Here is a 23264-nt window from a genome sequence, read left to right as displayed (position 1 = left end):
ACAAAAAAATATTTTGTTAAGGACGTGTTTGGATTTTATTTTATGTTTTAAAGCTAACTTTTGACTATTTTGTTATGTACCATTTAAGAACTCTGTGATTGGTGATAAATTTGCTCTTTGGCATAATAGATTAGTTCACATGAGTAACAAAGGTCTAGAGATTTTTCATAAAGGTGGTCACTTTGGTAGTGATAAATTATCCCCCATTCTCTTATATGAATCATGTGTGCTAGGAAAACAACATAATGTGAGTTTTCCCTTCTCCTCTACCCAAACGTGTCTAAGTGTACAAATATCCTTGAATATTTGCATGATGATGTGTGGGGTCCCTCTAGTGTTGCTACACATGGGGGAACCAAAATTTTATGTCCATCATTGATGATTATTCTAGGAAAGTTTAGTGTTACTTTTGAAACATAAGTATGATGTTTTTGAAAAGTTTAAGGAGTGGAAGATTTTAATTGAGAATCAAACAAGTAAGAGAATCAAAACTCTTAGGACAGATAATGGTCTTGAGTTTTGTAATAAACATATGAATGATTTATGTGTTACCTGGGGTATTAAAAGGCATAGGTCTTGTAGACACTCATTTTTCACACCTAATTTTATAGTTTATACTTTTCATAAATCTGAGTCTATAAAATTTTCTCGAATTCATTCACGGACTCATTGCACGATTTATATTAAAGACGATTATTTTTAGAACAATTGAGTTTTTGAAAATAATTGATTTTGGATTCTTAATAAAGTAAAGGTAGTAATTTGTCTATGTTACAACACTTAGAGAAGTTATTATACTTAAAATATTCAAGGTTTTATTTAATTAATTAACTTGGGTATTTATAAAAAATAAAAATTAAAAAAATTATTTACAAAATATATATTAGCGTTTTTTATAAAATTTCGTTAGGTATATTTTGTTTTCTTTTAATTAGATTAGTTTGTTAGATTAGTTAGATTAGATTTTACAATTTGATTAAGTTAGTTAGTATTTTATTATAACTATAATTGTTCCTTAGAAATAGGAATAATTAATAATAATACAATTGCTTTTTTTTTAATTGTTTGTTTTAATTTTATTTCTTTTGTAGGATAAAGGGAAATGGGTCCATCCAAGATCCACATGCATTCAGATCAGATTTGTGAATAGAGATAGGAAGATCCAAATCAAAGGCAAATCAACCCAAAGTAAGGCCAAGGAAAGGATCCAATTAAAAGATCCGACCGGTCACCCGACTAATGGACCGACCCATGCCCAAGATTCGACCCATGAAATCAAATGTTAAAAGAGTTAGGTGAAGGCAACGGTCATCTTCTTGATGGTGACAACCACAAATCTTGAAATGACGATTCTATCATGTGCTCAAATAAAAATAAAAGAAGTTGCTAAAAAAGAGGAGGAAGTGGCAAGAGAGAAAGTTTCAACGTGTGTAGAAGAAAAGATTGAAGACTTGGTTATTTTTTTAATTATAAAATTAAAATGACCAAGTAATACATCATTATTAAATAAAGATTAAATCACATTGGATTGAAAACTTGATTTAGTGACATGTCAAGTGGAGATTGCTCCATTATTTTAAACATTTGTAAATGTTTAAAATAGTTTTCTTTCTAACGTTTCTAACGGTCAAGTTTGTTAAATGGGCCTTTTGGGCCCTAGGGTTTCATAGCTTTCCTATAAATACCCCTCTTAACACGGGGACTTGAACTCTCGACCTTCAACCTTCTCTACCTCTCCTTTCTACCTTCTCTATTGCATTTTATCTAAAAATCTGCCCTCTTTCTTTCAAGAATCTAAACAAGAGCTCCAACTAGTTTTGTTGGGTCATAAGCCTTTTGTTTAGAATTTCCATTTCTCTTTACAAAGAAGCAACCCTATTGTAAGCCTCTTTGCACAATTTTTTTATTTATATATTTCAATTTGAATTAGAAATTGTTTTTTTAATTTATTTTATCTTGCACTCAAATCCCATACATTATTCCTCTTAAGTTTGCTATTTTGATAGGCGTGTAGGATATTCTTTATTTTGTATGTATATATGTAACATAAGAAAACATAACAAAAAAAAATAAGATAAAAATTTCAATGTAGATAAAAGGTCCTTGACCAAAAAGAAAAAAAAAGTTTCTTTTTAAAACCAAAATCGGCCCTTGAATTGGCCATTTAAAAAGACTCTAGAGCATAACAAAAAACAAGTATAAAAAATAAAATAAAAAAATAATAAAAAAAAATCTTTTTTTATATACAATTGTATACTTATATGTTAATAAAAAAATTTGATTTCTTATGCAATTTGGGATCCATTTGGATCACCATAAATAAGTTAGAATAGGGTCATGTTGAAGACCTGAAGTTGACCCAAGACCGAAGATCCATGACTTAGAACTGAGGAATGAGGACCAAGGACCGAGCATCAGAAGACCTAGGATCGAGGATGGAGGACCGAGCTGCATTTATTTGTTTATTTATCTTTTTATTTATTTATTATTTTATTTTATGTGTTCTTTAGTCTTAGGGTTTGTTGTTTGATATTTTTTATTTTGGTTAGTTAAGAGTTTGTGGCTTGCTTGATCATAGGTTAGAAAAAAAAATTAAAATTAAACCCTAACTAAAATTGAATTTAGCCCACTTATAATTTTCTTTAAACATAGGACTTTTTTATTTTATTTTATTTTATTTTTATTATTATTTTTTATTATTTTTATTATTATTTTTATTTAAATAAAAAACCCCAAAATAGTAAAATTTTAGAACTTTAAATAATTCAATAAAGTTTCTTAAAAATTAATCTAGACCTAGGCCAATTAATTTTTAATTAATAACTTGCCTAGTTTTGATTTTTAGGATAACTTTATGTGTGAATTATTTGCTCTCGTTTTCTTTTATCTTTGCTTATTTGTTTATCTCATGCAAACCCATTAAATGTTTAAAATGGAAAATCCTAAAATGTAAAGCGTAAGAATGTTTTAAAGAAGCCAAAATTAATTAGTAGAGACCTTAGGGGCGTTGTGGGACATATCGTCTAAAAAACCATTTCCCACACGTAACCAAACGCCGAACTCACATCTCTTAAATTCCTAATTTTTGAAATTAGGTGGCGACTCTCTAGTCGTGAGGTTAATTAATACTGAAAAAAGTTAAAAAAGGCCTATGACATACTTCCCATTAAAAAACTCCCGATCTCTCCCAGATTCGACGGGAAGGTAAGATATGGAGTTGTCTATAAAGCCTCGTTTTTAAAAACTTAATTTTTTTTCAACATTAAAATTAATTCCCCTCACGTTTTCAAAAAATAATTTTTTTAAAGAGTGTCCCAGAATTTTCAAACTGGTTGATCAAAAATATTTTTTAAAAAAAATCGATCATAGTTTTCTAGCGACTCTACTGGGGACATTCGACGTTTGACTTGAAAGTAATTTTGGCCAAGTATTTAAACTTTCTTACGCTTTAATTCATACTCCATGTTCACATTAATTGATTATTTGCATGAGACTTGGAGCTCCAACGTGGAGGTGTGTGGGTATACATCATTGGATGAAGCTCACACATCTATATTTTATGTGCTAAGGGTAGTCAATGTGAATGACACCCTCAACCCTTGCCTTGAAGGCTTTTGTGTGATTTGAGAGTTGAGAAAAACAATAGGAAAAAACCCGGATTAACCCTCTCTTCTTTTCAAATATCCCCTACTATTGAAAATGAGGGATTTTGAAATAGAGGTGAGGGGGATGTCCAATTGAGAGCTCCCCTTACATCGAGAGATCCCTTTTGGGATAGTATCCTTGTCGGTGGAACAACTCTCTCTTAAGCCATTTCCAACTTTAGAACAAAAATCCAAAAAGCCAATTCTACCAAGCCGTTGCCTCGTCTCGTCCTGTCGAGCAACAAAGCCACGTCATGAAGCCCTTTACTTGACTACTATATATGATAAATACATGTATGCATATAGATATTTCTAGGCGCTCAGTTTATCCATTCAAAGTTTTAAAATGTCATGAAACATGTGAACAATTTTGAAATTTTGAGGCTAAACTTAATAGTTTTAAAGGAGTAAAATCGAGGAAACCTAGAAAAGCTAAAAGAAGAATCTAATGTAACTAGTTTTCTTTCTTTGTGTCTTTACTACTCAGATTCTAAGCGCAAGATATAATCAAGAAAGACGGGTGAAACACAAAGACGATCAAGAGAGACGCATGAGGCGCAAAGACGATCAAGAAAGATGAAAAGACTTGAAGGTTAGAAGACTTAGACTAGATTTCTTTATGCTTGAAATGTAAATTTCCTTATGAAGATACATGAGCGACATTGTAACGAAAGGATGAGGGGTGCTTGCTTTCTATTCTTATTTTATTTTATGACTTGAGTTTGTGATTTTATCCATGACACTTAGGATTTTAATAAAATAACTCATTCTTATTTTACTCATCCTTTTCTACATGTTTTACAATGTGAATGGGTAAATTGAGCGTCTATCGCGTGTTAGGGATTATGTGCATACGAGCAACGCATTGCTTGTTTTACTTGATAAAGGGGTTCGAACTGACTTTGTTCTCTTGAATACAACATACTCATATTCACCATAATTTACAATGACTAACCCACCAAGAAGGTTCAATGAGTCAGTTCATATAAAGATAGACGATCTTCGTGATATACTGATACAATTGGGGCAACAACTTGAAGACCTCACAGCAGAAGTCGAAACTTATGCGACAATCGAACCCCTTAATCTGAAAAGCTTGCGAGAAGAAAGAGAAAAGGTAAGCAGGGCATTCATGGACGGTTGAAAAGATGCAGAAAAGTCTATTCAAAACAAGAGTCATGAAAGCACGTCAAACTCAAGGACAAAATGCTCATCAAGAGAACTCATTTCTCCTAAATAAAGTCAAGAATCATCACAAGCAAGGAGTGCCACTACTACTCCACCTCGTAGTAAATTTGACGGTTTGATGATGTCATTATTGAAGGCCTTAAGGAACTTGTTGCAGAAGAAACAATTGAAATAAACCTTAACACAGAAGAAGATCCTCAAATTGTTTTAATCGGAAAAAGTTTAAATGATTTAGAACGAGAAAATCTAACTAAACTTTTAAAAACAAACAAAGACGTTTTTGCATGGTCTTATAAAGATATGCCATGAATTGATCCATAAATTATCCAACACCGCATACCACTTTATGAAGACGCAAAACCAGTGAAGCAGAAGCTCCGAAGAATGAAAGCAGACATCGTGGACAAGATCAAAGAGGAAGTTCAGAAACAGCTCGACGCATGATTTCTTGAAGTGGTAGATTACCCAGAATGGATCGCCAATGTAGTCCCAGTCGCAAAGAAAGATGGAAAGATCCGAGTGTGTGTAGACTATCGGGATCTCAACAAAGCAAGCCCTAAAGACAGCTTTCCACTACCACACATCGACGTGCTAGTGGATCATACAGCAGGCCATCAACTCCTATCATTCATGGACGGATTCTCAGGCTACAACCAAGTACTGATGGCTCCTGGAGACAAAGAGAAGACAACGTTCATCACAGAAGTCGGAACATTTTGTTATCGAGTCATGCCTTTCGGGCTGAAGAACGTAGGAGCAACATATCAACGAGCTGCCACGATGATTCTTCACGATATGATCCACAAGGAGGTAGAAGTCTATGTCGATGATATGATTGTCAAATCAAAAGATCGAGAAGGCACATCCAAAATCTTGACAAATTCTTACAACGCATCAGGAAGTTCTAACTTAGGCTCAACCCAAAGAAGTGCACATTTGGAGTGATAGCAGGAAAGATGTTAGGCTTCTTAATCACGCAAAGAGGAATTGAGGTTGATCCAAGCAAGATAGAAGCGATCACGGCAATGCCACCTCCACGAAGCGAGAAAGAAGTGCGAGGCTTTCTAGGAAAGATCCAGTATATAAGTCGATTCATAAACAAGTTGACTATGACATATGATCCTTTGTTTAAACTTTTAAGGAAAAATGAAAGAATCGTCTGGGATGACACTTGTCAGAACGCATTCGAGAAGATAAAGGGATACCTCAAGGATCCTCCTATTTTAATGCCACCAAGACCAGGCGTACCGCTAATCCTATACTTAACAGTCACGGAAAACGCAATGGGTAGTCTACTAGCCCAAGAAAACGAGGAAAAGATGGAAGTCACAGTCTACTACATAAGCAAGCGCATGACAGACTACGAACTTAATTACTCGCCAGTAGAAAAGGTGTGTTGGGCTCTAGCTTGGGTCACTAAGAGGCTAAGGCATTACATGCAAGCCCACATAGTCAAGTTAGTATCAAGACTCGATCCAATTCATCATTTATTCTAGAAAACGCTTTTATCTCCGAGGTTAGCTAAGTGGATGATGATGATATCAGAGTACGACATCGTGTACACAATTCAGAAATCTATCAAGGGGAGCGTTGTAGCAGATTTTCTCGCAGACCAACCAATCGAAGTTGAAGACGAAGAGGAGTTAGCATTCCCAGACGACGAAGTGATGACTATTAACCCAACAACCTGGAAGCTATTATTCGATGGAGCTTCAGGAAAACAAGGTTATGGCATCGGAATACTACTTATTGATCCAATGGGAACATACAACTCAATCTCAGTCAAGCATGAATATCAAGTGACTAACAATGAGGCAGAGTATGAAGCGTGCATCTCTAGCTTGAAGATTGCTCATGAAAAAGGAGCGAGACATATAGAAGTAGTAGGAGACTCAAACTTAGTCATTTCACAAGCTAATGGTGAATGGAAAGTCAAAGGAGACAACCTCAAACCCTACCATCAACACTTATCGACTCTAATAGAAAAGTTTGAACATGTAACATTCACACATGCTCCGAGAAGTCAAAATCGATTCGCAGACGCTTTGGCCACATTAGCAGCCATGACGCAAATCTCGGAAGGAATCAAAATCAAGCCTTTGAAGATTCGTCAGAAACAGAAACGAGACTTCGAAAAGAGGACGATTTCCAACACCGAAGTGGCGCCCAAACCTTGGTTCGAACCTCTACAGAAGTACGTTGAGCATGGAGAGTATCCTTCACACTTCCAAAATAAAGAGAGGAGAGCTCTACGCCAATACGCAACCAACTATGTGCTACTCGCAGGAAAGCTATATCGACGCTCCTTTGACGGTCAGAACATGTTATGCATCGATCAACCTCAAGCATCACAGATCATGGAGGAAGTACATGCAGGAACATGTGGCCCACACATGAACGGATCAGCACTCGCTAAGAAGATCCTTCGCTTTGGCTATTACTGGCAGAACATGAAACAAGAATGTGTAGAATATGTTAAGAAGTGTCATCAATGTCAAGTTTACGCGAACTTGAAGCACACCCCAACATCTCTACTTTACAACATGACTTCACTATGGCCATTCTCGACATGGGGAATAGATATCATCGGGAAAATTTATCCTCACGCTTCAAACGAACACGAATTCATCCTGGTAGCTATCGATTATTTCACAAAGTGGGTCGAAGCTCAATCATACAAGGTTCTCAAGTCGTCACATGTTGCCAAGTTCATACGAAACAACATCATTGCACATTATGGAGTTCCTCATGCTTTGATCTCAGACAATGGTGGACACTTCCGGGGAGAAGTACTCAAAGTACTAGATGAATACATGATTGAACACCACAAATCCTCACCTTATCGTCCTCAAACGAACGACGCAATAGAGGCAGCGAACAAGAACATCATCACTATCATCAAGAAGATGACTCAGACATACAAGGATTGGCACTAGAAGCTTCCATACGCCTTATGGGGATATAGAACAACCATTCGAACGTCAACGGGAGAAACGCCATTTGCATTGGTCTACGGAATGGATGCAATGCAACCTATCGAAATCGAAGTTCCTACTTTAAGAGTTTTACTCGAGACACAAGTAGTGGAGGAAGATTGGTGTAAGTCACGGTACAATCAGCTAGCCCTTATGGAAGACAAGAGGTTAGACGCATTATGTCACACGCAAGCATACCAAAGAAGAATGACCAGAGCTTTCAACAAGAAGGTGAAACCTAGGAACATTCAAAAGGCGATTTAGTTCTAAAGAAGAACTTACGGATACTAGACCCTAAGGGGAAATTCCAAACACCATGGGAAGGACCCTACCTCGTCAAGAAGGTCTTTTCAGGTGGCGCCACGAGATTGACCACCTTGGATGGAGAAGAACTCTCAGCACCCTTCAATGTCGACATGCTCAAAAGATACTTCATCTAAAGCATGCGTGTTGAATCCCATACATCAAAGTTCATAACTTCACAAGTTGTGAACTACGTAAGACCTGATCTCTCTCGAGAGTACGTAGGCAACCCATCCAGGGTGCGGTCACCACTATCAATTATCGAAAAAAGTTGATAGACATTTCATTTCACATAACATACATTCATTGCTCATTACATACATCAAAGTTCATAACTTCACAAGTGGTGAACTTCGTAAGACCTGATCTCTCTCGAGAGTACGTAGGCAACCCATCCAGGGTGCGATCGCCACTATCAATTATCGAAAGAAGTTGATAGACATTTCATTTCACATAACATGCATTCATTGCTCATTACATACACCAAAGTTCATAACTTCACAAGTTGTGAACTACGTAAGACCTGATCTCTCTCGAGAGTACGTAGGCAACCCATTCAGGGTGCGATCACCACTATCAATTATCGACAGAAATTGATAGACATTTCGCATTACATGCATTCATTACATATACATCAAAGTTCATAACTTCATAAGTAGTGAACTATATAAGACCTGATCTCTCTCGAGATTACGTAGGCAACCCATCTAGGGTGCGATCACCACTATCAATTATCGAAAGAAGTTGATAGACATTTCATTTTACATAACATGCATTCATTTCTCATTACATACATCAAAGTTCATAACTTCATAAGCTGTGAACTACGTGAGACATGATCTCTCTCGAGAGTACGTAGGCAATCCATCCAAGGTGCGGTCACCACTATCAATTATTGAAAGAAGTTGATAGACATTTCATTTCACATCACATTGCATACATTCATTGCATATACATTAAAAAGGGAGTTAATCACACTCTGAGTTGGCTCCCAAACCAAAAACTCCTAGTCAACACTAGGGGCATTTTTATTAAAATAAAAATGACCACAAGATCCTCACAAAGTCCTACTTGAGAAAATATAACGCCCAAAGATAAAGTATTTTTCTCTTCGACTTATGATCGAAAAAGATTTTCAAAACATTCACACATACACAAACATTTTTCACAAGCATGTGCATGGAACTACGTTGGACCTGAATTCCCCTAGCTATGGGATACGTAGCCAGCTTGTATGAGCCCGGTCCTAAACATTTTCAAAAATCAAACCCTGTATCGACACTAGGGGCATTTTATGAAAATGAAATGATTGAAAGATCCCAAAGAGTTAAAGCCAACGAGAAATTGGGATCACAAATCTATCCAAAACAATCAAACCTCTTGTGTCGAAACTAGAGGAATTTGTGGAAGATAAAAAAAAAGATAGACCCCTGATTTTTTTTCTAATGCCAAGCGAACTGATGAGCGAGTGCAAGAAATAAGTAGGGATGCGGGAAAATACGTTTCTCCCCAATGGATGTCTCTTGACGAACTAATGTAACTTGTGGAATTCGAGTAAAGCGCTTCGCAAATGGATCTACCTCGAGCCTAGACGAAAGCTTAAACTACTGATGTTTAAGAGAGAGCTCATAAAAAGATGAATGCCCAAACTCGGAACCATGTCATCAACAAAGGCGATGTCTCGTCTCAATTGGAGGTCAAGTGCCAAAGATCTAAGACCTCAAGAAAAGTAAAATCAATTAAACAAAGACTGTGTTGGTTGAGATATGAAATACAATACTGTTGTTCATTTAGATTCTATCTAATCGCTAAGCAAGAACAAAGTGTTTGAATCTATCAGATACACCCCGGTCATAAAGAAAAGAGGCCGAATAAAATAGAAAAATACTCGTAGAGGTTGAGATATTGAAATCACCATTTGTTGTTTATCTAGACTCTTGTCTAAATTGCCAATGCAAGAACAAGAATGTACCGATTCTATTAAATATACCATGAGTATAAAAGAGCCCAAGGCCATAGAATCTTAAGCACAATGACCTCCGAATTTGAGAAGTGAGGCTCAACCTCATGACGCGTGGTTGAAAGATTAAGCATTCAAGCGAACAAATCCCTCGAAAAACTCAGGGCAAAACGTCTCGGTGAAAGACACACTCTAAGGAAGAACATCGATTACATGTGGTTTTCTCTCGACACACTCTAAGGAAGAAAGTATGGAACCGATTCTTGAAAGTATTTCAAAACCGTTGAAGAAGACGCTAGTGCTTTGAAAATTAAGGAAGTCTAACTTCGAACTTAAATCACTAAACAAAGTTGTGATTAAAAAGTATTTCGCTTAACTGACCAGCGATACTCAAATCCATATAATCACTAAGAAGAATTTTGATTAAAAAGTGTTTCACTAAACTGACCAGCGACACTTAAATTTATATAATCACTAAGCAGAATTGTGATTAAATAGTATTTCGCTAAACTGACCAGCGATACTCAAATCCTTATAATCACTAAGCAGAATTGTGATTAAAAAAGTGTTTCGCTAAACTGACCAGCGACACTTAAATCTATATAATCACTAAGCAGAATTGTGATTAAATAGTATTCGCTAAACTGACCAGCAATACTTAAATCTATATAATCACTAAGCAGAATTGTGATTAAATAGTATTTCGCTAAATTGACCAGCGATACTCAAATCCATACAATCACTAAGCAGAATTGTGATTAAAAAGTGTTTCGCTAAACTGACCAGCGGCACTTAAATCTATATAATCACTAAGCAGAATTGTGATTAAATAGTATTTCGCTAAACTGACCAGCGATACTTAAATCTATATAATCACTAAGCAGAATTGTGATTAAATAGTATTTCGCTAAATTGACCAGCGATACTCAAATCCATATAATCACTAAGCAGAATTGTGATTAAAAAGTGTTTCGCTAAACTGACCAGCGGCACTTAAATCTATATAATCACTAAGTAGAATTGTAATTAAATAGTATTTCGCTAAACTGACCAGCGATACTCAAATCCATATAATCACTAAGCAGAATTGTGATTAAAAAGTGTTTCGCTAAACTGACCAGCGGCACTTAAATCTATAGAATCACTAAGCAGAATTGTGATTAAATAGTATTCGCTAAACTGACCAGCAATACTTAAATCTATATAATCACTAATCAGAATTGTGATTAAATAGTATTTCGCTAAATTGACCAGTGATACTCAAATCCATATAATCACTAAGCAGAATTGTGATTAAAAAGTGTTTCGCTAAACTGACCAACGACACTTAAATCTATATAATCACTAAGTAGAATTGTGATTAAATAGTATTTCGCTAAACTGACCAGCGATACTCAAATCCATATAATCACTAAGCAGAATTGTGATTAAAAAGTGTTTCGCTAAACTGACCAGCGGCACTTAAATCTATATAATCACTAAGCAGAATTGTGATCAAATAGTATTCGCTAAACTGACCAGCAATACGTAAATCTATATAATCACTAAGCAGAATTGTGATTAAATAGTATTTTGCTAAATTGACCAGCGATACTCAAATCCATATAATCACTAAGCAGAATTGTGATTAAAAAGTGTTTCTCTAAACTGACCAGCGACACTTAAATCTATATAATCACTAAGTAGAATTGTGATTAAATAGTATTTCGCTAAACTGACCAGCGATACTTAAACCTATATAATCACTAAGCAGAATTGTGATTAAAAAGTGTTTCGCTAAACTGACCAGCGACACTTAAATCTATATAATCACTAAGTAGAATTGTGATTAAATAGTATTTCGCTAAAAAAAATACAATTAGCAAACTAAGTCAAGATGTGTACTCATGTACAATCCAAAGACTAGGCGAGGTGTGTAGAAATATGGTCGAAACCACCAGGCTCGATCTACACGATCGATAAACCAGGAGCGATGCATATTCTAAACAAAGGTGAATCGTCAACGAGTGGATGATAAACCGACTTTGAAGAATGAAGGGTAAATTACACGGGTCTCCCGAGAGACTCGTCAGGTTTGTTCTCTTTTCATTCAAGGAAGCCAAAAATAAACTATAAATTGGGTGTTTTCAAAACGTAGTGCCTATTTTCAAGCTTGGACATGCATTTTTCTAAACCGAGTGTTTTCTACAAATTTTGTCCAAGAGGGGCATTCTGTAGACACTCATTTTTCACACCTAATTTTATAATTTATACTTTTCATAAATCTGAGTCTATAAAATTTTCTCGAATTCATTCACGGACTCATTGCACGATTTATATTAAAGACGATTATTTTTAGAACAATTGAGTTTTTGAAAATAATTGATTTTGGATTCTTAATAAAGTTAAGGTAGTAATTTGTCTATGTTACAACACTTAGAGAAGTTATTATACTTAAAATATTCAAGGTTTTATTTAATTAATTACTTTGGGTATTTATAAAAAATAAAAAATAAAAAAATTATTTACAAAATATATATTAGCGTTTTTTATAAAATTTCGTTAGGTATATTTTGTTTTCTTTTAATTAGATTAGTTTGTTAGATTAGTTAGATTAGATTTTGCAATTTGATTAAGTTAGTTAGTATTTTATTATAATTATAATTGTTCCTTAGAAATAAGAATAATTAATAATAATACAATTGCCTTTTTTTTAATTGTTTGTTTTAATTTTATTTCTTTTGTAGGATAAAGGAAAATGGGTCAATCCAAGATCCACATGCAAGATTCAGATCAGATTTGTGAATAGAGATAGGAAGATCCAAATCAAAGGCAAATCAACCCAAAGTAAGGCCAAGGAAAGGATCCAATTGACGGATCCGACCGGTCACCCGACTAATGGACCGACCCATGCCCAAGATTCAACCCATAAAATCAAATGTTAAAAGAGTTAGGTGAAGGCAACGGTCATCTTCTTGATGGTGACAACCACAAATCTTGAAATGACGATTCTATCATGTGCGGTCAAAAGAAAATAAAAGAAGTTGCTGAAAAAGAGGAGGAAGTGGCAAGAGAGAAAGTTTCAACGTGTGTAGAAGAAAAGATTGAAGACTTGGTTATTTTTTTAATTATAAAATTAAAATGACCAAGTAATACATCATTATTAAATAAATATTAAATCCCATTGGATTGAAAACTTGATTTAGTAAGTAATACATCATTATTAAATAAAGATTAAATCCCATTTGATTGAAAACTTGATTTAGTGACATGTCAAGTGGAGATTGCTCCATTATTTTAAACATTTGTAAATGTTTAAAATAGTTTTCTTTCCAACGGTCAAGTCAAGTTTGTTAAATGGGCCTTTTGGGCCCTAGGGTTTCATAGCTTTCCTATAAATACCCCTCTTAATAGCAAAGGGGACTTGAACTCTCGACCTTCAACCTTCTCTACCTCTCCTTTCGACCTTCTCTATTGCATTTTATCTAAAAATCTGCCATCTTTCTTTCAAGAATCTAAACAAGAGCTCCAAATAGTTTTGTTGGGTCATAAACCTTTTGTTTAGAATTTCCATTTCTCTTTGCAAAGAAGCAACCCCATTGTAAGCCTCTTTGCACAATTTTTTTATTTATATATTTCAATTTGAATTAGAAATTGTTTTTTTAATTTGTTTTATCTTGCACTCAAATCCCATACATTATTCCTCTTAAGTTTGCTATTTTGATAGGCGTGTAGGATATTCTTTATTTTGTATGTATATATGTAACATAAGAAAACATAACAAAAAAAAAAAGATAAAAATTTCAATGTAAATAAAAGGTCCTTGACCAAAAAGAAAAAAAAAGTTTCTTTTTAAAACCAAAATCGGCCCTTGAATTGGCCATTTAAAAAGACTCTAGAGCATAACAAAAAACAGCAAGTATAAAAAATAAAATAATAAAATAATAAAAAAAAATCTTTTTTTTTTATATACAGTTGTATACTTATATGTTAATAAAAAAATTTTGATTTCTTATGCAATTTGGGATCCATTTGGATCACCATAAATAAGTTAGAATAGGGTCATGTTGAAGACCTGAAGCTGACCCAAGACCGAAGATCCATGACTTAGAACTGAGGACCAAGGACCGAGCATCAGAAGACCTAGGATCGAGGATGGAGGACCGAGCTGCATTTATTTGTTTATTTATCTTTTTATTTATTTATTATTTTATTTTCTGTTTTCTTTAGTCGGGTTTGTTGTTTGACATTTTTTTATTTTGGTTAGTTAAGAGTTTGTGGCTTGCTTGATCCTAGGTTAGAAAAAAAAAATTAAAATTAAACCCTAACTAAAATTGAATTTAGCCTTTAAACATAGGACTTTTTTTTAATTTTTATTATTATTTTTATTTAAATAAAAAACCCCAAAATAGTAAAATTTTAGAACTTTAAATAAATCACTAAAGTTTCTTAAAAATTAATCTAGACCTAGGCCAATTAATTTTTAATTAATAACTTGCCTAGTTTTGATTTTTAGGATAACTTTATGTGTGAATTATTTGCTCTCGTTTTCTTTTATCTTTGCTTATTTGTTTATCTCATGCAAACCCATTAAATGTTTAAAATGGAAAATTCTAAAATGTAAAGCGTAAGAATGTTTTATAGAAAGCCAAAATTAATTAGTAGAGACCTTAGGGGCGTTGTGGGACATATCGTCTAAAAAACCATTTCCCACACGTAACCAAACGCCGAACTCACATCTCTTAAATTCCTAATTTTTGAAATTAGGTGGCGACTCTCTAGTCGTGAGGTTAATTAATACTGAAAAAATTTAAAAAAGGCCTATGGCATACTTCCCATTAAAAAACTCCCGATCTCTCCCAGATTCGACGGGAAGGTAAGATATGGAGTTGTCTATAAAGCCTCGTTTTTAAAAACTTAATTTTTTTTCAACATTAAAATTAATTCCCCTCACGTTTTCAAAAAATAATTTTTTTAAAGAGTATCCCAGAATTTTCAAACTGGTTGATCAAAAATATTTAAAAAAAAAATCGATCACAGGTCTGTGCCCCGCCACAATAGAATGGTGTTGTTGAGAGGATGAATATGACACTTTTAGAGAGGGTGAGACCTATATTAGCGTAATCTAGGTTGTCTAAGAAGTTTTTGGGGATGCTTTACACACTTCTACTTATTTAATAAATAAGTCCCCTAGTGTTCCCTTAGGAGAGAAATGTCTTAAATCTGTGTTTTCAATTAAACCTCTTGATTTGAGCAACTTGAAAGTTTTTGGCTGTGTTGGCTATGTGCATCATAAGGTTGACAAGTTGGATCCTAGGTCCAAGAAATGTGTGTTCTTAGGTTACCCTGAAGGGGTAAAGGTTATAGGATTTGGGATAGGAGTGAACCTGAGTTAGGGATTGTGATAAGTAGAGATGTTGTCTTTAATGAGAATAATTTTCCCTGCTTTCCTATGTCCCCCACTCTTGTTCATGATGCTTATAATAAGGTGGAGCATGTGCATGTAGTTTTTGATCAACTAGTTGAACATGATGTGAATGTTCTCAATGAGGTGGAGCATGATATTAATAATTTGCATGATTCAAATGTTTTGTCTGATTCGCATGATTTTCTTGATGATTTGAATGATTCAAATGTGTTGTCTGATTCACATGATTTGTCTGATGATTTGCATGACTATCAACTTGCTAAGGATAGAAGTAGAAGAACGGTTAGAATGCCTATTAGATTTAGGGATGATAATTTGAATGATTGCAATATGTCTGAATTTTCTTTTAATATGTTTGAATCCATAGACTGTAATGAGCCTAACTCTTACAAAGAATCTTTGAGGTCTAAGCTTTCTACTAAATGGATTATTGCTATGAATAATGAGATGAATTCCCTGAGAATTAATTATATTTGGAAACTTGTTCCTAAACCTCATAATTGCTCCTTAGTGGATTGCAAGTGGTTGTATAAGGTGAAGCAAGAGTCTGAAAAAGTTAGATTCAAGGCTAGGTTAGTAGCCAATGGATTTACTCAAAAGGAGGGAATAGATTATGCTGAAATTTTCGCTCCTATTGTCAAATTCACTACTGTTAGAATTATACTTGCTTTAGTCGCTCACTTTGATTGGAAATTGAAGCAAATGGATGTTACTACTGCTTTCTTACATGGTGAACTTGATAAGAATATATATATATGCATCAACTTGATGGGTTTGTTGACTCAAGTTGCTTGATCATGTTTTTTTGTTAAAAAAAAGACTTGTATGGTTTAAAATAATCTCATAGGAAATGGAATATTAAGTTCAATTAGTGCATGCAATCTTTGATGTTTAAAAGAAGTTCTTCTGATCATTGCCTTTTCTTCAAGATTTTGGGCATAAATATCATTAGAGATAGAACAAAATTTTCTCTTGTGTTGAATCAAAGTGCATATGTTGTTAAAATTTTGGGTAAATTTTCTATGTCTGATGCTAAATCTGTGAATGTGTCTCTTGATTCCCACTTTGTGTTAAGTAAGGATCAGTCTCCTAAGACTGAAACTGAAATAACTGAAATGAAGAATGTGACTTATTCCAATGTTATAGGATTTGTTATGTATCTCATGATTAGTACTAGGCCTGATATAACATATGCACTTAGTTACTTGAGTAGATTTATGTCTAACTCATGTATGCCTCATTGGAATGCTTTGAAATGATTTTTGAGATATCTGAAAACCACCATTCATGTTCGCTTGACTTTCTCTATTGTTCTGTAGGTATTAAGATGGTTAGTTATGTGGATTCAAATTATGTTAATGATAGGGATAATAGAAAGTATATTATTTCCTATGTGTTTACATTGTGTGCCTCTTGCATAAGTTGGAAGTCTCAACTTCAACCCATTGTTGCTTTATCTACTACAAAATCTGAGTATGTAGCTGTCACTGAAGCTTTTAAGGAAGCAATTTAGCTTAAGGTTGTTTTGTCTAAAATTGGTTTTCTTGACAAAAATGTGATTGTGTTTTCTGATAGTCAATCTATTATTCAACTATGTAAAATTCTGGTTTTTCATTATAGAACTAAGCACATTGATGTTAGGTTTCATTACATTTGGGATATTGTTGAAAATGCATTGTTATTTTAGAGAAAATTCCTTCGGAATTTAATCCTGCTGATATGGGTACTAAGTGTTTACCTACTGAAAAATTTATTTCATGTCAACGGATGGTAAACTTTGACTTAGAGAAAGCTCTTTGAGGTTCATCCTTTGTGGACATGGCATGCTTTGTGATATTTCCTTTAATCTTGTGATTTTCGTATGCTTTTTGTTCTTACGTTAAATTTTTGTGATTTTTCGCTTGCTTTGTGCTCTTGCGTTTGATCTTTGTGATTTTTCGCATTTTTTGTGTTCTTGCGTTTAATCTTTGTGATTTTCGCATTCTTTGTGTTCTTGCCATGGTCTTTGTGACACGAGTTTACCTTGGGTATTCTTTTTGTTGCCTCGGTGGTAATAAATTGGTGATGATGTGTCTTGTGATTTCGTGATTGTGTTTTTGCACTATTTTGGGCCAAAGATGGAGATTGTTGGGTATTAGTTGACTCAACATTGTGGCTCAATCTCTAGTAAACCACTTACTGGACTTGACCTAATAATATAAATAGATACTACTCTCTTGGTGGGAGGTAGAGGTTTAAGCTCCTTTGTGGTGTTGGATGCTAGTGAGAGGGTTGCCTCCTTTGTGTGAAATAGTGGTTCAACGGAATCGATAAACAAGATAACTGAGCCAGACTCCAATAACATTCACACCCAACACAGACTTTTGTGATTCTTGTGACCATCTCAAACAAGTATCTGATTCTTCAACCTCTAATTTCGTGAAGCGTCGTGCATTCCAGTCGATGATTTGTGCTTTGTGCAATGAATCTGCCTCTCCAAAGTGGAGAATTTAATTTCAGAAATGAAAGTTTTAGAACATGTTTATATAAAACAATTGACTGAAAGATTGACAAGTTAAGGAGAGAAAAAATTTTGTCTTTTGACATAGAAATATGAATCAACTTTTGATTCGAGCTCATTTGTATACACGGTCCTTGTTAGTATCTAAATTCTAACTAATGACTGGTTTTAGTATTTCGATCAATCTAATACATTTTTAACCCTAGACTCGTTGAAAAGTTTAAACGTTGTTTAATGAGGAGAGATTACGGGGAATCTCTAACATTAGCACAAGAAAGAAATGCACAGATCAACCAAACAGTGCAAAAGAAGGGAGAAGATGGAGGATGATGATAAAAAATATTAAGAAAAATAAAAGATAGAGAGAGCCGAAATGGAAAGGGTTCGGTACGATAATTAAAGCCGAGATTTAAAGAAAATGTCTATTTGAACAAGATTTGGGTATAAAAATCGAGTCGAGATCTTATATTCGAAAAAAAACTGTCCCAATCTGTACCAAATGAGAAAATAATGCTTTTTTTTTATATATAGATTTTAATATAGACGGTGTTAAAATATAAACAAAATCGTATCGTTTTGTCATTTGGTACAGAGTGAGACAAGATTCTTGGAACAGAAGACCCCTTTAACCCTTTCGAGGGGTTTTCGATACAACATTTGATATGACATGCCAGCCAGGAAAGTTTGGACAAAATTTTAAGGGTCTTAAAAAATAATGTTATTTTCAATAATTTGACACTTTTTTCTTATAATTTTTGTGTATATACCAATAGAATTTTATAACTTAATAATAAATTCGTTAGTGATAATTTATATTAATTCAATTTTTTTTATTAAACATTTGTTTTATTTCATTATATTAACTTACATAATAAATAGCTCATTAATTTAAATTGATTAATCTGAGTGAGACATCATCTTTGCTCAAGTTCATGAAAAATCATTTCTCTTTAGTATAATAGATTTCGCAACATCTTGCGAGCTGCCTACTGAAGGTGTCATCAATCTCATTTACTCTCCGGTTTTCATCGACGGGATACGCCACCATTTCTCTAGCTCTACGGTCCTGGTTAACACCCAAGAGTCTTCTTGCTAATGAATACCAGATTCTCAGTGAGATTCTGAGTAAGTCCATCCTGGCCAGGGAAAAATTTCATTACTACACCCAACGAATCTTCGAGATGATGGCTGTCATCACCGAAGGAACTCGTGTAAACTGGTCCCGGATTATCTTCGACAACTTGAAGGAGTTGATCACCTCCAAGAAAAACCGTCTATGCTCCACAGCTAAACGGTTTATTCAATGACTTCAACAACTATCGCGGCTCAGGTATCATCCTTCATCCGAACCAGCTGTTGACAAAGGAGAAGATCCAAAAACAAATCGATCGATGGAACAAAGCCAAGGCCAAGAAGGTTCCAGCAATTGGTCAATCTCACTATTAAATCTAGGATCTTTCTATATCTCACCGATAATTTTTGCTGTAATATCGGTTAGAGACCCCATCTAATGGAATCAATTCACTTTCGGTTCGGTTCAATGTTAAAAATGTTTCAAAATCACTTTTGTCAAATCCGGTATCTTCTTAGGGAGAAGCTATCGCTTCTTTAACACTCAAGCCGTAAACTCATTTAAAAACCGAATATTTTCAAAAATCAACATTGGGAAAAGATGTATTCATTTCCCAAAAGGCGTGACTAGTCCGGATAGACTAGTCAGCCTACATCGTACCTTCTCAAAAATATTCCCTTGAAAAGGCAACGAATATTTAATGAGAAAATATTGACAACACGTAACGGTTAGATATTTTGAAACATTCTCATTAATGAGAAAATGTCTATTTGAACAAGATTTGAGTATAAATAATAAATCAAACCAGCAGTACTCAATAACTGATGATGATCAGCTAATTAGATACTGGGTAGATTATTCCAATGTTAATTATTTATTTATTTATTTATATTAAACCGACAAGCCGGCTGTGTAATTGATGTCTGTAGCAGGCAACCAGTAGTCCCCCAAAATGAATTCGGCCACCGTGAAATTTCTTGCATGCGAAGGATCCTTGACAAGATGAAATCCAGGCCACTTGACACGGTTTCCCACCCCTGCCCCTTCCCCATAATTCATATACTCTCCATACCAAAGTGTGTTGAGACCCAAATCCCCCTTCCACTCCAACCACCCCTCGGCCCTTATCCCCGGGCCTATGTAAGATTGCATGATCATCGTCCTCGAATACAACCTCCATGGTCGACCCAAATACGTCTGCGTCTGGTTGTCCACTAACAACTCTGTTTCCACCGATATGTTTGAGAATTGGATCGAAAACCCGGTAGTGTTGCAGGGATGTTTCCTCCCTTGGGCTGTTATGGCGTTCTTTTGATTCGGCTTTCCTTTCCGTGCTACGATTTGGCAGCTTTGGAACACCACCGTGCCATCTCCGAATATGAAGTCCACCGTGCCGGAAATGCGACACTCCCGGTAAAATTGGCGCGAGCTGTGAGCGTACAGTGTGTCCTGGAACCCCTTTATGCCGCATCGGTACAAGACAGATAAGTCAGAGTCCGACCTGAATGCCACCGCTTGTTCCATCTCCGCCCCTGCCGTGTTCTCAAACGTGATGTCCCGTGCTATGAATCCTTTCCCATTCACAGAAAAAGTGGCTGACCGAAAAGTTGTGTAACCACCTTTGAAACTTCGATTACCCGAAATAATGGTTGCATCCATTCCATCTCCCACGATCATAATATTCCATTGATGCTTATTAATCTCCACATATTCCTTGTACACTCCCTTCTTAACGTAGATCACAAACCGCTGCGTGCTCAATAATGGAGCAGAGGCTACCGCGTCCATAATTTTGTTATAATCCCCTGAGCCGTCTTTCGCCACCACCGCGTCGACCGACCCCCAACCGGTCTGGAGTTCCCTAGCACTAAACCAAGCAGGGTTCCATTGCCTGGAAGGTGAGGTCGGAGGAGGAGGAGTATCGTGAACTTGTTGGAGCGATTGGAGGATCAAGGAAGAGATTTGGTTTAGCGTCGGCAATGGCACTTTTGATAATAAAACTGTTGGTGCCGTCAAATCCATCTATGCATGTGTCCTGATTCGCGAGGGCCCCACTTAGCCATGTCCTCAAATCAGAACTTAGATATCCTGTGCCGTTGTTGTTGTCGTCTTTTCGTCGTCCTTCAATGCACTCAAACAAGTGATCAAGTGATATAGTTAACATTTCAATTAAGTAAAGAACAAAATAGTATGATGTTTTGTTTTACCTTGATTGGAATTGTGATCAGAAGAAGCTGAGAGAGTCCAGGAGAGTTCCTCGGCGGTTAAATCTAGCAGATCAATGCAGTCGGCGATTGCATTGGAGAGCCGAAATTCGCCAAAATTGGTACCGAAGCGTGAGACAATGGAGGCAACCTGTTCTACGGCGTCAATGGTGAACTTGATAGAATCTATGAACTGCGAAACAGGAACATTCAGAAATTGCGAATCTACCATGTCAGATGAACCGCCGCAAGAACAGAAGACCACTACCAGTAGTAGTAGCAGATTAGAAGAGGCAACCATTTTTTTATATGTTTGGAATTATAAATTAATCAATGATGAAATGAAAGGTAAATATTATTATTGTAACAGTTAAGTGTCTTCTTCTTAATTTTGTATGAAGAACTAGTATAGAATTCGAAGTTGAATTGATATGAACTTATTTAAAGAGATAGATAGGTCAGGAAGTACTGCCACAGAGTTGTAGCAATAAATAAAGAAAGAGAGAAGCTAGCTGACTGGGAATGGGAAGATGAGGAGTGAAGTTCAATTCAGCCTAGATAATTAAGATCGATGTTAGTTGATGGATAAGTAAATTTGTATATTTTTTTCATTTATTATTATTAATATTTAAAATAGGAGTTTTTTTTTTTGTAAATTAAAAAGAAGAACTAGCCTAAAATGAAATTGAATCGCGATTTTTTTTTATCTTTTAAACTGACTTTTATCACGGAAGAAATTAGCATTACCTAACAAAAATGAAACATACTTAAATTTAAGGAGTTGTAAATGAGAATCTATCTCATAATCTTTGTTATCTTATTAAACATATTTGTCACTTGATCTACTTATTAGTAAATTTGTATTTACGGAGTTAGATAAACTAGTAACTAAGTACTAAAGTTAATAAGAACGAAATCAAATCAGTATAACTTATTTTTTTTTTTGAGAACGTTTTTTTTAAGAATTAAGTATGTAGCCCACAAACACACTTAATCATTCAGGTGCAGAACTTGCCGCATGACGGGCTCGAACCCAGGAACTTAGGGTTGGTATCATTTAACCAGGCGCAGAACTTGCCGCATGACGGGCTCGAACCCAGGAACTTAGGGTTGGTATCCAACTCTTTTTGCCGCTAGGCTAGAAGAGGAGATGAAATGGGGCAAATGATTAAGTATGTAGCCCGCAAACACACTTAATCATTTAACCAGGCGCAGAACTTGCCGCCTGACGGGCTCGAACCCAGGAACTTAGGGTTGGTATCCACCTCTTTTTGCCGCTAGGCTAGAATTGGAAGTCATAGTGACTATAATTTTGTAAGTTGAAGTGAGAGTTATAACGATATATATACTTCTTTGAGTTTTGAAATAGTGGTCATAACTAATAACGTATATCATTTTAGCCTAAAAAATAAATAAATTTAATTCTGTCCTGACTAGACCCATCTTTAAATTTGGTCTTTAAGATCATATTCTATGTCACCTAATAACAATAATCTGAGGTGTATAATTTATTTCTTAATATTTTAAAAGAATTAATTAATCATTCCAATATATTTACATGTATGGTCCCAAAATTTAACAAATCATTAGTACAAAATCATTACAGTTATCTAAACTATTTAAAAAAAAAAGCTCACAAAAACGCTCCAAATTCCAAGAAGTCGAAGTCTAACTCTCTTATATTATTTGACACAACTATGTATATATATTCTCATTGATGTTATTTTCTTTCTGATGTTGATCAAAATTTTCATTGGTCATAATTAAATGAAGAGGTTTCTTAAATGAATTGTTAGGAACTTAGATGTACATTTGATAAAAAGTGGGAGAGTGAAAAAAAAGAGGGAGAATTATTATTATTATTATTTTAGTTTTAAATTATTTTGTTGTTTAGGAAATGAATTAGTTTTAGGTCATGTAATTGCCGGACTTACTCTGGACTGACTCCAATAATGACACGTCTTTCTTCATATGGAAGAATCAAGTACATATCATGAGGTTGGACGAAATC

General features: G+C 34.9%; 1 protein-coding gene and 1 pseudogene across 1 annotated transcript; one reads left to right on the top strand and one right to left on the bottom strand.

The window, feature by feature from the left end:
* Window positions 1-16499: 16499 nt before the first annotated feature.
* LOC124939085 (secreted RxLR effector protein 161-like) lies at window positions 16500-16990 on the top strand. The gene is made up of 2 exons (XM_047479596.1): window positions 16500-16707; window positions 16797-16990. Exons 1-2 carry the CDS (start codon window positions 16500-16502, stop codon window positions 16988-16990), a joined length of 402 nt encoding a protein of 133 aa, XP_047335552.1.
* Window positions 16991-19940: 2950 nt separating this feature from the next.
* LOC124940618 lies at window positions 19941-21554 on the bottom strand (annotated as a pseudogene).
* Between the last annotated feature and the right edge of the window lie 1710 nt (window positions 21555-23264).

Source organism: Impatiens glandulifera, chromosome 5, assembly GCF_907164915.1.
Source record: "Impatiens glandulifera chromosome 5, dImpGla2.1, whole genome shotgun sequence".
In the NCBI taxonomy this organism is placed as follows: domain Eukaryota; kingdom Viridiplantae; phylum Streptophyta; class Magnoliopsida; order Ericales; family Balsaminaceae; genus Impatiens; species Impatiens glandulifera.
The sequence above is the reverse complement of the archived record's forward strand: the minus strand, read 5'-3'. Positions and strand labels throughout refer to the sequence as shown.